The sequence below is a fragment of the Mustela erminea genome, chromosome 14, assembly GCF_009829155.1.
Source record: "Mustela erminea isolate mMusErm1 chromosome 14, mMusErm1.Pri, whole genome shotgun sequence".
Taxonomy (NCBI): Eukaryota; Metazoa; Chordata; class Mammalia; order Carnivora; family Mustelidae; genus Mustela; species Mustela erminea.
In genome coordinates, this window is record NC_045627.1 from 76,222,361 (window position 1) to 76,237,805 (window position 15,445).

Genomic DNA, 15,445 nt, shown 5'->3' on the forward strand with positions numbered 1-15,445 from the left:
AATGATCAGCCTGCCTCCACCTACAAGTCCCATCAAGCTGAGCTAATGCTCTGGAACGTACACAGCAAGAAGGGCCTCGGAGGCTGGGGAGGAGGACAGATGCTTTGATTTCAGGGACTCGGGATTCTGTCCCGTGCAGCACGATTTCAGTGGTGCAGATGAGTCTGGAATATGGGACAAGGGTGGGGAAGACAGCGGTTAGGGCCGCCTGCCCGGCCCTGAGCCACTCGCAGCCATGTGCCTAGAAGAGGAGACTCTCCAGCAGAGAAGACGAAGACAACTCTCTCATAGACTTGGGGTAGGAAGGAGGTGGCACCACCCATGTCATTTCATACACTAAGCCCCATGCTGGGGCAGAGTAGGTGCACAAAAGCTGTTTGCTGCTGCTCTGACCACTCTACGAGCTAAGACAGAGCAAAGAGGACCGGAATGGACACCAGGAACAGGAGTGGCAGCCGCAGGTCTCGGTAAGGCTGTGCACGCACTTCCGGTGGTCTGAGTGGTGCACTGTGGGCCATTCACGTCTGGGCGCCTCCAGCAAGCTGCGGAGACGAGGGTGGGGGGCGGGTTGACTTTATCAGTGCAGAAGGTGCAAAGATCTGGGGTGAAACAAAGGTCATCCTACAGGAAGTTATATAGCACATGACCCCAAAGAGGGGGAGCCCACCCGGGGGGCCCTGAGATAGCGATCAGAACCAGGAACCCGGGCTCAGAGCCCAACCCGTGGGTCTTCCAATTCCCAGTGGAGTTGCTGTCTATCATTAAAACATCTCAAGTCAGAGCACATCCGACCTGACCTGTCGGTGGGACAGGAGTGTGCTTCTTACAGAGCTGCCTTGATAGATCCTGCCTCGGGATGACTCATCTCTAACTCACCCTCTTTGTAATGTGCATTTCTCACCTCACCTTCCCACTTTAGATGTGCTGCTGACCAGCACTGGCGCAGGCCAGCAAGGCTTGCCATGGAGCCGGGAGGAGCCTGGGAACCCCAGGATGGCCTAGGGAGCAGCAAAGGCTCCAAACTGGGCTCCAGGAAATCGCCTCTCACAGAAGGCTAAGGGAGCCAGCTTGTTCCGGCACAAGGGAAGGCCACCAGGCAGATGGCAATGCGCCTCAGTGTTAGGACTTCTCTCTCACTCAGAGTAAAAACTAGGTCCACAGGGAACAAAGGAAAAGGAAAAGCAACCCCAAAACGTAGCCTGGTGGATCTGGGTTGGACGTGCGGGGGAATCTGGATGCAGAGGGTCTGCTTCCCTCCTCAAGCGTGTGTCTCAGCGGCTCCTGCCACCGGGCACGTGGATCACATGCCCTCTTCTGGTCCCTCGCTGTCCCGAAATATCACTTCCCATTCTCAAACATCCGACGTAAAAATAGACTCAACTAAACTGTCAGGACTTCACAAGAAGGCTTTTTTAAAAAAAAAAAAAAAGAAAGAAAGAAAATCTGAGTGTGCTGGAAATGAAACAACACACCCGCAAGAAGACTTGCGCGAGAATGTTCAGAGCAGTCTTTTCAGTCGCAATAGCCCAAACCCCTGAACACAACACAGGTATGGTGGGAGAAATCAAAACAATGGTTCCCTTGGGGCGAGGGTGGGGGTGGGGAGGAATTTGCTGGGAAGGGGCAAGAAAGAACTTTCCGGAATGATAAAAATGTTCTGTCTTGTTTGGGACGGTAGGAACACAGGTGTACACAATTTTCAGAACACACTGAACTGGATACTTAAGATCTACGTACTTGGGTGTATATAAAATCCACCTCAATGAAAAAGATAAGAAAAAAAAAAACCAGGTACTTAGGGTTCTGTGATCTATAGCTTTAAAACTCTGTTTTCCTCTGGGCCACAGGACACTGGCAAGTGACTTCAACTCTGCAGACCTCATCTGTAACACCCTCGTCTGTAGCAACAGCACCAAGCTCAGAAGGGGGCCTTGAACATGAAACAAGTTGTTAATACGTGTGCATGTAGGAACGTGTGCATTAGGAAATGCTCAATTAAGCATTGGCTCTTACCTGGACAGTTCCCTAGCCCTTCTCTACTTTGAGCAAATGAAGAAAAGTGCTTTGGAAACATTTTGTTTAAAACCACACTCAGGGCTGCTGTGTTGAGTGTTCAGAGATTTCCTGGGCTCACATTCAGGTCACGTCACCCCTGGACCACCGCGAGGGGCTGAACTGCTTTCCCTACTCCCATTGCCCAAATTCATCTACGAAGTCCTCGCCCTGAATACTTCAGAATGTGATTCTGGTAGGGGAAGGGGTCCTTGATGTCAAACGGGGCCACCAGGGTGGGCCCCAGTCCAACAGGATCAGGGTTCTTGTATGAAGAAGAGGTTTGGACGCAGACCCAGGGGTAAGGTGGTCTGAAGACCCAGACAGAAGGCAGCCACTTACAGCCAAAGAGGGAGGCCTCTGAAGGAATCCACCCTGCCCAAAGCCTTGATCTCAGATTTCTGGCCTCCAGAACTCTGAGAAAACAAATTTCTATTGTTTAAGCCACCCAGTCGGTGGGGCTTTGTTGTGGCAGCCCGAGCATGACTATCTTTCTGTTTCCATGGGGACCTCTCGGAGGCACCCGGGTCACACTTACTGCTGCTCTTGGTGTAGACCCGGAGGAGCTCGGCCAGGCTGCTCTTCTTCACCACAGCTGTGCTGCTCAGGTTCTCCTGGTCGAGAATCTTGAGGAAGTCGTCCAGCTCTGTCAACAGCTGCTCCAGGGCTAGAGACAGAAAAGAGAACCCTTTATAGTTGCTGCCTGCTCTCCGAAGGGCCAGGTTAGACACACCCCCACATCCTGCACCATCTCGCCATGGGCCCTGTGGTCCTGCATGGGAGGGACTTGAGGGGAGCCCTGAAAGCACCTAGGAGGCCCAGCCAAAAGTGGTATTCCCAGAGCTGGGGTCTGGGGGAGGAAAAGCAGGCCCTTGGTTTTGAGATGGATGACGCCGGCTGAAGCCACAGGTCTCCCATTTGCTAGAGCGACGGCGGCCAAGACAGCCCAGCCAAGCCCGTCAAGCCATGACAGTCTGCAAACAGGATTGCTTCCTTGATAAAAAGCCAACCAGGACAGCTCAGGACCTAGGGAACTTGAACACAGATCAAACCTGGAACCATCAAAAAAAATTTTTTTTTTGCTGTGGTTGACCCAACTGTTCATCCTTTCCCCAAGGACAGACAAACAGAGTCACTCCAAGATGAAACAGTGATTATGTTGCCCCGTTGAAAGAGGGATGATTCATCAGAAGCCACGGCTGGGCAAACAGAAAAACAAAACCTTCCTGAGTTTCTTCAGTAAATAAGCCTCCTCCACCGAAACGGAGTCTAGCATCATTCCCAAGCTGGCAAAGGGCTCTGGTCCCACGGATTCAGGGTATCAAGTTGGCTCCACCATTGTAGAAGTGCTCGTCAGTCTCTCCCTGAAGCCACCCTGCAGAGATGCTAGCGCAGAGGACAACAGTGTGGGCACCGGGCACATTCACCACTGTTGTTGCTGTTGCTGTCTATAGGATGCTGCGTTTGCGGATGGGGTCGCCATCTTGGCTCTGCTGCCCAGTGGCCCTCCAGAACATGCTCTCAGTAATGGCAGCCGGCTCCTCGAGGTTCTGTGCTGTGCTTTCCAACCCTGGCTGCACTGGGTCACCCGGAGAGCTTTAGAAAATCCGGATACCTAAGCCACACCCTAGACTGATGATATCAGGATCTCTGGGAATAGAACCCAGGAGTCAGCAGTTCTTTCTCCTTCTTCTTTTATTTTTTAATTTATTTGAGAGAGAGAGAGAAGAATAGGAGCAGAGAGAGACAGAATCCCAAACAGACTCCACACAGAGTGTGGAGCTCAATGTGGGACTTGATCTCAAGACCCTGAGATCAGGACCTGAGCAGAAACTAAGAGTCAGAGGCTTCAACGACTGCGCCACCCAGATGCCCCAGGAATCGGTAGTTCTTAAACCTCCCGGGGTGATTCCAGCGTGCAGCCAACACTGAGAACCGGTGGTCTAGATGCAGGCCCAGAGCCCACACCTGAGGGCCCTGCTCCCGAAGGCAGCAGTCAGTGAAACCCTGACTCGTCCTGTATCGCCTGCTGTGGGAACGCTGAGCCGTCACACGCTCTCTCCAAACTCATTTCCTCACCTAGAAAGTGGCAAAGACCACATAGGCCCTGACTGTTTCACAAAGTTATAAACACAAATGACAAAATCTTAGCTCAATGAGGGGACCACATCTGTCCCACACCTTTGGCACCTACACTGCGTTGGATGAATGTGTATGGGATGAATGAATGAATGAATGAATGATATCAGGCACCTACTAGTTCAGAAGCTGAAGAGCTAAGCATGGTTATGCCCATTTTGAAGACATGGGTCTGATGGCCCAGAAGGTCCACAGGGCTCATGGCAGAGAGCACATCTCCCGTCCGACTCTTAAGAACAGAGGTACTAACAACACCCCATTGGACGCCTCCATCATTCTTCTAACATCCCCCAAAAGCCTAACTCCCCAGAATTGAACAAGAGCCCTAGATTACCCCTGCCACTCCCTATAGTAGAAAAAGAAGCCCTCGGGCACTCCTGGTTCTAAGGCACAAACCAGTGGCCTCTGTTCAAACACCTCCTTGGACCTCAGTGGGCTCGTAGCCTTCGAACCCCATCCCTACAAAACCAAACTCCCTGGAATGACTATTGCCACTGCTCGTGAGAGAGCCAGGGGAAGGGATGGGGGTGAGGATTTGCTTGTTTCAGAGGAGGGCAGTGCCAGCTCATGTGACCATCCGATCACATACAGAGGTCAGCCAGCTCGCCCACAGGGGTGTGTACTGCCTGGCGCCATCAGAGCGCTCTCTTCCTGGCAGGGGTCCCTCCCCACAAAGGAAACTCCAGTTTGCCAAAGCTGGAGAAGCAGCAGAGAAACCGCCACTCTCCCTCTCAGGGTCCTGGTTTGAAAGGATTAAGATGGAAGCAAGCTCCACCAAGGTCGATGTGTCCATTCCCCTGTGGCTTATCAAAAGCCACGTGAAGGTCAAGGTGGCCAGCAGCCCAGAGGCTGCCTGCGGTCAACAGTGGCGTGGCTTCCATGCCTGGAGGCGAGTTGGAAGGTGGCCTTTGTCTCTGCCCGGGAAGGATAGAGGGTAAGTGAGAGCCAAGATAAGGCAAGCAGAAGGCACGTTTGGGTGGCTCTGCCTGGGGAAGGGCCCTGGGCCCAATAGCCGAGTCTCTTGCCCTGTTCTTTGTGTTGGGAAGAGTGAGTTTCCAAGAGGCCAATGGCTTTTGCCTGGTCTGCTTAAAAGCAATTAGACTCTCGATGGAGTGGGATTTGAGAGGGCACCAGCGAGAGCTCCGAGAGCCCACCAGTCAAGACAGTGGGACCCAAGGATGTGCCCAGCACTCAGCTGGGCCCTTGGCCTCAACCAACCAAAACATTAAAATGGAGACCAGGACAGTGTGGGTCTTGCCTTACACAAGCTTAGAGGCAGAACAAGCCCAGCCCGAGGGAAGAGATTCACAAACTAAGGCACCCCACCAAAAACTCATACCAAAAAGTGTAGGAGGAGATCAGACAAGAGTCTTAGGCCTGGAAGGTTTCTGGGAAGAGGTGCCGAAGGATAAGGCCTCTCGGGTGGTTTTCATTTGGTTTTGAGGTTTTTTTGAACAGCTATTCAGGACTTTCCTGTTGGCTGCAGGAACTCGACAGGCTCAAAAGCAGGGAGTTTAAAGAAGTCGCAGCAGGGAAAACAAAGGCTAAATCTAAGGAAATGACATCGAGCCTTGAACTTGGCTACAGGGGATGTGGAAAAGCGAATGGGCTTTGCAAAGCAGTTAGGATCTCAAGCTGCGCTCTTCCTGACCTTCTCAACCTTTCCAGGCCGTTACTGCTGCTGCTTCCGCTCACCAAAAAGAAAAAAGCACGAAAACTCAGTGCCTCTTCAATTTCGCGTCCTCCGCTATTCCCCAAAGCATCCCAATTCCTGGAAAACAGCTTGCGTTTATCTTCAAGCAAGCAAGTATGCACTGGGCCAAAGGGTAAAGAGTGTCCTGTCTGTCTCTGGGGAGACACAGTTGACCCAGATGGGGTCCCCCAGCCTTTCCGGGAGCTCCATGTCTGGGGAGAGGGGCCTAGTGGACACTGGGGTGAGCAGAGAAGTGATTCAGGAATGTGTCCAAGGATCAGGAGGTGTCACAAGACAAACAGGGGCTATCGGCAAGAGGAATTTATAAGCTCACCACTGAGGATGAATAGGAGTTTGCTGGGAGGAGGTAGATGCCTTTCAGGAAAAGGGAAGGAGATGTTCTGACAGCTTAAGTGCTGGAGGCACACAGGATATTTGAGAAACCACAAGTCTCTCTGTGCGTTGGGGCACTAGGGGCGTGGGGGAAAGCGGGGGAAGGCAAGCTCCAAGGCCAGAACTGGGACGTTAGATCAGGCAGGCAGACCATAAGGGCTTGATCGGCTTTGCTAAGGAGTCCGTGCCTTATCCCGCAGGACCTCTAGACAATGCTGGAGGAGGGCCATGCACACAGTTCTTCCAACAGCCTAGAGATCAAATAACTCTTCAAACAGTAGGGAGGACAAGGAGGGCAGGCAAGGGTGGGCAGGGGACCATCACTAGCTCAAATGAGAATGACAAGAGTGTGAACTAATCATGGCATCCAGGGGCCACGAGGGATGCTGTATCCCACCCACCCCCAATTCTTCCAACCACCCTTGCAAGTGCATGGCATGGGAATGGGCCCTTGAGACCTGTATCTGCAGTTAGTAGTGGCCCTGGGGCTCAAGTCCAAGTACTTCCAAGTCCCAAGTACTTGCCGTCCGTCATCCCTTGGCTGGAGCCACCACCAAGAAGTCAGGGAGGTTTATCTGGACCATGACCTCTGCCTCCTGTTCCACCATGCTTGGCAAAGGCACAGCAGGGGACTCTAGATGGGTACAATACAGAGGCAAGGGGACTTGGGGATAATTCCATGAGATGCAGGGACTTAAGGTGTGCTGGGTGACAGAGAGCTGCAGAATGCCATCAGACACAGGCCTGTAGTTCTGGGGGAACCGGTGGGCCAGGCAGATGGGTGGGAGTGGGGGGGAGCACCAAGAAAGCAGAGACACCCCCACTTTTCCTCTTAAATGGATGTGCTGGGGAAGGCTAAGCCCCAGAGCTGAAGAAACACGGGACCAGGAACCAGAGCCACAAACCACGGGATGTCCTCTCTGTCCCTCTCTAGATCTGCACCCAGAGAGGCCCATGACCAGCAGCCATCAGCTTCTGCCTCCTGCCATCCCTCCCTGTCCACGCCAGCTGTTCATGGTGTCTCCCAGTGAGCCCGGTCTGTATTCCTGGCTGGGTGGGAGCGCTTCCGGGTTGAGGGGCAGCCTTTGCAGAAAGGTTGGGGGCTCCAACGAGGTGCTAAGCACAGCAGAGGCCAGGGATTCGCCTGTGGTCATACCCTTTCAGGCCAAGCTCCAGACTCTCGAAAATAACAATCAACAAAAGCAGGGCCCTCATTTGTGCCAACCCTGGTGACATTTTTCAGCCCTCAGAGCTCAGAGGAATGTGGCCATTTCATTGAGGCTCTGGAAGGCACCCATCTCATTCCCCTTCCCCCACTCCCTAACACCCCTCCACCCCCCCCTTCTCATTTTGGTCTCTCTCTCTCTCTCTCTCTCTCTCTCTCTCGTCCTCCAGCAGAGGGAGGGAAAAATAAGTGTGTTGTTCATTCTGGAAACTGTAGGCCCTTGTGCGGGCTTTCCATCCTGGCTCTGTTAAAGTTCAGAGTTGTCTGCTCACGGTCTGACGAATCATCAATAAGATTCTTGTTCGGGGCTTCCAAGGCCCACGCAGCGCTGGGCGGTTCAGCTGCTCGATTCATTGCCCTCGGCCATGGCCAAGCTCTGCCTCCTGGTGACCTCCTCCCCCGGTTTTTCTCATCTTGAGGCAGTCTTGCTTTTTGGTCACTAGGTTCCCAACCATAAGCGTCTTCCCAACATGCCGAAAAAGCTGCTCTTCATGGCTCCCCCGCTGTTTTATGCACACAGTTTTATTTATTCAGCTGCATTTGTTGAAGACCTGTGACTGACCATGATCTTCCCTCCAAATATGAAACAAAACAGACCTCTTCTTTAAGTATAAAGACATGCATCCCTCTCCCTGCCCCAACAGTTCCGACGATGGAGCCACTGGGCATATTATCTGTGCAAGCGCAACTGCTGGGGACCGACCACAGTGAAGAACGTGGGAGAAGTTTCTGTGACTAGCAACGGCACCCTGTAGCTGCAACCAAGGACAGAAAATCCCAAGTCCCTTCCTCCTGGTCACTGAGGAATCCTCAAGTTCTCAAAAAGAGCTTCTGGAAAACACACCCCTTCATTCCGCCTAAGAAGGAATACATGAGGCTGAAGTCCCCTGTCTTCAGAAAGGCCACGTGCCAAGCCAGCCTTCGCCAAGCACCTGCTGAGTCCCAGCATGCTAATGAGTGGCTTTTCTTCTTTGTTTTTTTTATGGTGGCAACAGACGCATAACATAAAAACCATTTTAATGACTTTGAAGTGTACAAATCAGTGGCAGTGAGTACAATAACACGGGTACCCTTCCACATTTGCCTATTCTAAACATTTCACATAGATGGAGTCAAGGAACATGTGGCCTTCTGTAGAACGGCTTCACAGTGTGTAACAATTTCAAGGCTCATTCGCCTGTAGTCTACCAATACTTCATTCCTTCTCCTCCTCTGGCAACCTGCCTAGCCTTTGGGGTCTGAGTCCTCTTCCTTTACATAAGGCACGTGAGATTTATCTACGTGGTTGCACAGATAAGAAATTTCTTCTTTTTGATTGTTGTGCGGTATTCCGTCCTGTGGAGGTGGGCAGCCCGAGTGTCTCCATGGGTGCACGTAGCTCCTGGCCAGGGGCTTCCGCAGACACAGCAGGGTTCCATGTCCTTAACCCGGGTCTGTCCTGCTCCTGAAAGCACCTTCCCACTGACTCAGGAGGGTACGCCTGCGTTCCTCACACTTAAGACTTAATGCCCACTCAGGGGCACGGCTACCAATGGAGAAGCAGCGATTCCTCGCAATGGCTGCGCAATGGAATCATCTGGGAAGTTTAAAAAAAAAATTTCTGATGTCTGTGTCCTGCTGGATGAGAGAGATCCTGCTGGAACTGCTCTGGGTGGGGTCTCTGGGCTCCAGGAGCTTCTCTCCCAGGAGACTCAAAGGTATAGCCAAGTTGACGAACCACCGAGATAAATAAAAGTATAATTATTGCTTTATAAAAAGTCTTTTTACTTTATACATTTTTTTAAAGATCTATTTATTTTTAGAAAGAGCGAGCGAGCACGTGAGCACATACATGCACGTGAGCATGAAGTAGGGCAGAGGGCGAGGGAGAGAATCTCAAGCAGACTCTGCACGGAGCACGGAGCCGGATGCTGGGCTCCATCCCGCGACCCTGAGATCATGACCTGAGCGGACACCAAGAGTTGGACGCATCACCGACTGAGCCACCCAGACACCCCAACGTTATACATCTATAAGATTCCTTAAAAAGCAAACCTCCACAGTCCTTCTTTACAAGACTCATTTCTGACTTTTACATGTAGAACTTTCTAGGGTGATGCCTGTTCTGCAGTCGGATATGCTTGAAAATCCCTTTTTGCCCCCAAAATCTTTTCCCTTCTGGACAGCAAGGACCAACGTGCCTACAGGCTTACACACTGTGGGGCTCAGTTCGCCATTCTGCTGAAACAGGTGGGAGTTCTTATGGAAAATCAGCACCCAAAACACTCAGAGGCTAACCCTCGGGCAGGCTGGCACAGCTCCTGCCTCCTTGGAGCCCGGAAAGTACATAACTTTCTCCAGTATAAGAAATACTCGAGGAGGGATGACTGGGTGGCTCAGTGGGTTAAGCCTCTGCCTAGGGCTCAGGTCATGATCTCAAGGTCCTAGGTCGAGCCCCAAATCAGGCTCTCTGTTCTGGCGGGGAGCCTACTTCCCGCCCCCTACCCCCGCCTGCCTCTCTAAATATTTGTGATCTCTCTGTCTCTAATAAATAAAAAAAATGTTAAAAAAAAAAAAGAAGAAGAAGAAGAAAGAAAAGAAATACTTGAGGAGTTGGTTTTTGTTTTTGTTTTGTTTTCTTTTTTTTTTTTTAATCTCCATCTTCAGGAAATGAGGAGAGGGTTTTGCTTCATTTACCAGCATTGTACACACCCACCCCACCCCTTGCAAGGTCGACCTTCAAGGCCAGCCTGTCATCATTTTTGCAAGATCTGCTTTTTCTCACCTATCTTGGAGTCTCATCACCTAAAACACTTTACCCACGGGGGGGGGGGGGGGGGGGGGGGGGGGGGTGGGGGGGGGGCACACGACGCCTGCATTCCCAGATGAGTGGCGCAGGCTGAAGAGATGGGACAGATGCTTTGCTGCAGTTTTTGCACGGCTGGAAAAACAACTCGGCTTGCTTGCTCACTGCTGACCTCTCCAGCGGAACCAACCTCCCCAAGAGCAGAATTCCAAACCCAGCCACGGAGCCAGCTGGAAGCAGCACTGCTTCCTTAGGGCCCTTCGGAAATTCACACAGTCACCACCGAAGACATCACACTGAGCAGAACAGGTCAGGGAGGCCAGGGGCCTGCCCAGGGCCACCTCCCCTCTGTCTCAGCCTGCCCAGAAGCACCGCCAGCCCGGCCAGCCCAGAAGCACATGGCCCTACTGGCCATTCTCCCGCCTTATCGTTTGCTGCCCGTCCCCTGAATGCGAGTCCTGCGTCTCCAATGACAATGAAAGACCTGTGTAGGGGCACTTGGGTGGCTCAGGGGGTTAAAGCCTCTGCCTTCGGCTCAGGTTGTGGTCCCAGAGACCTGGGATCGAGCCCCGCATCGGGCTCTCTGCTCCACAGGGAGCCTGCTTCTCTTCCTCTCTCTCTGCCTGCCTCTCTGGCTACTTGTGATCTCTGTCTGTCAAATAAATAAACAAAATCTTTAAAAAAAAAAAAAAAAAAAAAAAAAAAGGAAAGACCTGTGTAAGGAGGGGCTGCCTGATCTGGTTTCCCCGCTGTGCCTAAACAGGGCTTTGCTCAAAGTCAGGGCCTGGAGAACATCTGCTGAGCATGAGGCTTCCAAACCCACACATACGCCATCCTGTGAAAGCTCCCCCTGAGTTGTCTCCTATAAAAGGGTCTGGGCGGGGCCCCTGGGAGGCTCAGTCAGTTAGGCAACTGTTTAGTTGCCTAGTTCAGTTCATGATCTCAGTTATGAGATTAAGCCCCAAGAGATTCTCTCCCCTTCTGCTCTCTCTTCCCATGCTTGCGTGCATGCTCTCAAATAAATAAATATCTTTAAAAAAATAAAGTAAAATAAAATGAAAGGGCCTGGGCTCCTTTGTCCAGTAGGTCTGGGCCAGGAGCTCACCAGTCTCCAGCGGTAACTGCAGTCCCCCACCTGGGCTGGATGACAGCTCTGGAATGACCACCCAGAGGCAGCCCCCGGCAGGTGATGGGCAAGGAGCACGTAAGGCAGATCCCTCCCGGGTGGCCTGAGCTGGGAAAACTCTCTCGGGGGTGCAGGGAGGAGGGACAGGGAGGCAGCTGTTCCCCTGGAGGCCAGCAAGCCCAGGGGTCGGAGCTGATCCCCAGGGCATCCCTGCAGGTCAGGAGGCTCATGACAGCGGGGGCCAGACATGCCACGTTCTAGCAGCCCCCAGGGGCCAGGCCACACAAGGCAGCTTTGGGGCCTGGGAGGCCTTTGTTCCCCAGCCCAGTTAGGACATTCCTTAAATGCAAACTGCCTGAAGAGTGGCTTCATTCAGGCTCAGCGGCCGAGGTCAGTTGTGTGGGTGGGACGCAAAGATTGGGTTGGGGGTCTCTGTGCGGGGCACGTCCCCAGGCCGGCGGCAGCCTCTGCAATCTCTGAACAAGAGGCTGTCGGGGTTCACTCAAGGTCACGCTGGAAGGTTGGGAAGTACTGTGCGGCAGAAAGAGAAGCTGGAGGGGGAGCATGGTTATCTGTCAGTGGAGAGGTTATGGGAAGTTTTCCTTCTTTGAGAGCCTACCCTAGTCCACAAAGCAGAAGAGTGAGTTATTACACAGACAGAAGACACATCGGCGCGGCTGCTCGTCTTTCGGGGCACGTACTATTTGTAGCAGAGGAAAAGGATACAAACTAAACAAAATATAGGAAGGGAAAAAATAAAAATCACCCTCCATCCCAATTTCCTGTTTCTTTCCGGCACTTGGCAAAAGGAACCAAACACCCGCGGACTGATGTGTTGGAGGAGGCTATATCCTGCTCAGGCCTCTGCCTCCCAGGCGGTAAAGTCAGCCCCGGCCACCGAAAACCACCAGCAGCCTGACCCTGGACTCGGGCAGGAGGCTGTCCCCCAGCCTGATTCAGGACCCACCAGCCCCCTCAGGCAAGGAGCCCTGCCTTGAGCTCCAAGAGAGGTGGGCTGGGGAACGAGGGCCTCCTAGCTCCCCAGGCTTCTTTGTCTGGCCAGGACCTTGGGGGGGCTCCCAGAAAATGGGGTGTCTCAAGCCTGCTCTCACGCTCCTCTGGGTTCCTGGTTCAGAGGCAGTGGCGTCCTTCAGGCCCTTGCCACCTGTACCCAAGTCTTCGCTCCAAATATTGGTTCGCTCTTGGCTTCACTGTATACTGGCTGTGTGGCCTTGGAGAACTTAATTAACTTCTCTGGGTCTCAGTTGTCTCATTTGTAAAATGGGGTTAGTAACAGTACCTACTTAATAGGATTGGCATAAAGACCACAAATAATCTCATGAAGTGTGTACACGAAGTTAAATGTTAGCTGCTAAATAAAACCTAAACTCCTCCTACAAGATGGGTATCGAAAGTGTCAATAATCATATCCCCCCCAACCCTGCCAACAAATACATTATAATTTTAGTAGGGCAGCTTCAAAAAGGCCACTGGAAACATCCCTCCCTGATTTACAGGACTACTAAACCGCGCCCTCACAGGGATACCGAGGTGGAGTTTAGGTTAAGCCCTCCTGGGGAATAACCTTCCTAGAAACACACAATGCGGAGAATAAACAAGTGAAGGTTTCGAAGCTTCCTATAGCTCCTGAGCCCAGGGCTCAACAAGTTGAACGTGATCCCAGAAACATACAGGGAGAAGAGTCAGGGGCAGGCTGTGATGGGAGAGCTAGCTATGGGGTCCTGTTGCCTCTGTTCTGTCCCCTGCCTGCTCTCCAGCCCCTTCTCCCCTGCAGGCTGCCGGCTGCCTCCCTCCACAACCAGGCAATGTTCCTTTGGGCACAACACCGCAGCAGGGATAAGCCATAAGCGTGGGCAGAGCCTATCTGTCGCTTTCCTCCTGTTCCCCAGCATCCGCCTGCCCTTATTTGTACTCAACGCTCCTTTGGGGAACCCCTCTACCCAACCCTATTTGTGGTTGGGGTGAGACTAGAACCCCTGTCCCTTCTCCATGGGCAGCTGCATGACCTCAGACCCAGCCAAGCAGCAGGTCACTCCCCCAGCCTGTGGGAGGTCTCAGGACCAGAGCTGAGCCAATGGACATCAGCCTTAGGACTCTACACAGGCTGTGCCGGCAGCTCCTTCTTCAGGCACCCAGATCTGCTACAACGTCGGCCCCAGGTCCAGAGGCCCCTCTGGGAACAGTCTGCCTAAGAAGGAAAACAGGGCCTGGAGATTCTTCTGCCAGCACTGCTGCCCAGACTCAAACTCGCCCTCCCCTGCACCGCTCTGTTACGTGTGACCAAGATGCCCCGTTGTTTCATTAAGCCAGCTAGAGGAGGGGGGTCTTCCTTGCTGGCAAATGGACAGCAGACTACCCAGCACACGTTTATGACGCTGGAATCTGGGCCAGCCCGTCTGCAGAACCAGTTTCCCTTCCTCCTGCAAGGCAGGACCACCATTCCCGTTTCCCTGAGGGGAGATCAGGGGGTGCCAAAAGCAGTGTCACACTGTAAATGTCAGAGCTCAGAATCAACAGGTCCTTCTGGCCCCAAGCCTAGAGTTTATTCGATCAGTCTGAATCCACTTGACACTGGTGAAGATGTGCTTATTAAAATAAACTGGAAAGCGAAACACCAGAACATCCTCATGAAAGCAAAGCGTGATGAAAGACAAGGGAAAACACACACACACACACCTTGAGAAGCTGAGATCGAACATCACGGAGGCCTAGGGCGAGGGCAGAGGACCAGCAGGCCGAGGGCAGTGAACCCGAACCTGTGCGAGCCTTAGCAGTAAGACAGGAGTGGAAACCAAAGGGCGAACTCCCAAGGCCCCAGGGGGTGGGGGGTGGGGGGGGGGAGCAGAGCATGACCTCTGGCGACATGGAAAGGTCAGAGCAAAGACCATCACTTATTCCGGGCAGTGCTGATGGACTTCAGGCCACGGAGACCCCCAGGGCAACCCCATGGGAGCACAGAGGGTGGAAACTACGACTCCCGACTCCGGTTCCCAGCTCTGGCTCCACAAAGCTGGAGAGGATGCATTTGCCCACCTGCCATGCCTGACTCCCCGGTGCCAGGGGCCTCACCCAGAGGATCAAACAGCTGATAAAATGGGTGTGGTCTGATTAAGTTAGGAGAGGAGAGAGATTGTCTAAAATAGTCCTTAACATTAGGAAGAATGGAAAAGTAAAAGTTCCACACAAAGGAGCCATTTTACCAAAGCCTGCAGACCTGTAGGGCTGTCTAGCTGAAGTAAGCTGCCTCTGCCAAGCAGAACATCTCCAGCGGGCGAGATCGGATCATCACACAGAGCCGTACACAATCCCTTTATGTGAACCCCATCCACTCAGAATCAGTCGCGTGCAGGGAGGCATCAACAAGGGATGAAAATTAATGATTTTGGTCTACTTGGCGTTCTTTCTCCCTTCTTTTGGTAATGGGAGCACCTATTCCATATGGTTCAGATTTGGCTGACCCCCACCTTCACCGCCAGAGCCGGGGAGGTAGCTGAGGACTGGCCATCCTTCAGGCTACTGTGATGGATTGAAGCAAGGCCAGAATTTCCCTTAGGATTTGCTCTATGGGCTTCAGGAGCACAAGGTCTTTTTCTTCTTTGGATTACAAACCATGAGGATGTGTACTTGGAGCTGGAGTAGACCCATCCCCTTTCCAGTCTGAGGAGGAAGCCAGTGCCCAGACGGAAACAGAGCTGATAATTAGAGAAAGAGACAGAGCCCTACCCACATTGCTAGAGTCCCTAGATCTAGCCATGCCTGAAGCTAAATTTGTACTTGCCAACTACATGAACCAATAAATTCCCCTTTTCACATAGGCTAGTTTTTAGTCACTGCTGACCAAAAACTCCTTGTTAACATGGAAGTAAAGCGTGAACAAACAGTGGCTCCATGTAAACCATGCACACCTCAATTTTCCAAAGTCATAAAATGGCTCCCTTTGAAAGGTCCAAGCACAAAGCCTACAGGGCCAGGTAATTTTCTCGGATGACCCACATGGTGTCCAAACCACCA

At 52.5% G+C, this 15,445-nt stretch overlaps 1 protein-coding gene across 4 annotated transcripts in view; it reads right to left on the reverse strand.

The window, feature by feature from the left end:
• Window positions 1-15,445, reverse strand: part of AFAP1L2 (actin filament associated protein 1 like 2) — a 96,778-nt gene that overhangs the window by 35,768 nt on the left and 45,565 nt on the right. For all 4 annotated transcript variants that reach the window (XM_032312330.1, XM_032312329.1, XM_032312331.1 and 1 more), the window contains one exon: window positions 2,591-2,719. In XM_032312330.1, coding sequence (XP_032168221.1) covers window positions 2,591-2,719 — 129 coding nt within the window. The remainder of the gene's footprint in view (window positions 1-2,590; window positions 2,720-15,445) is intronic.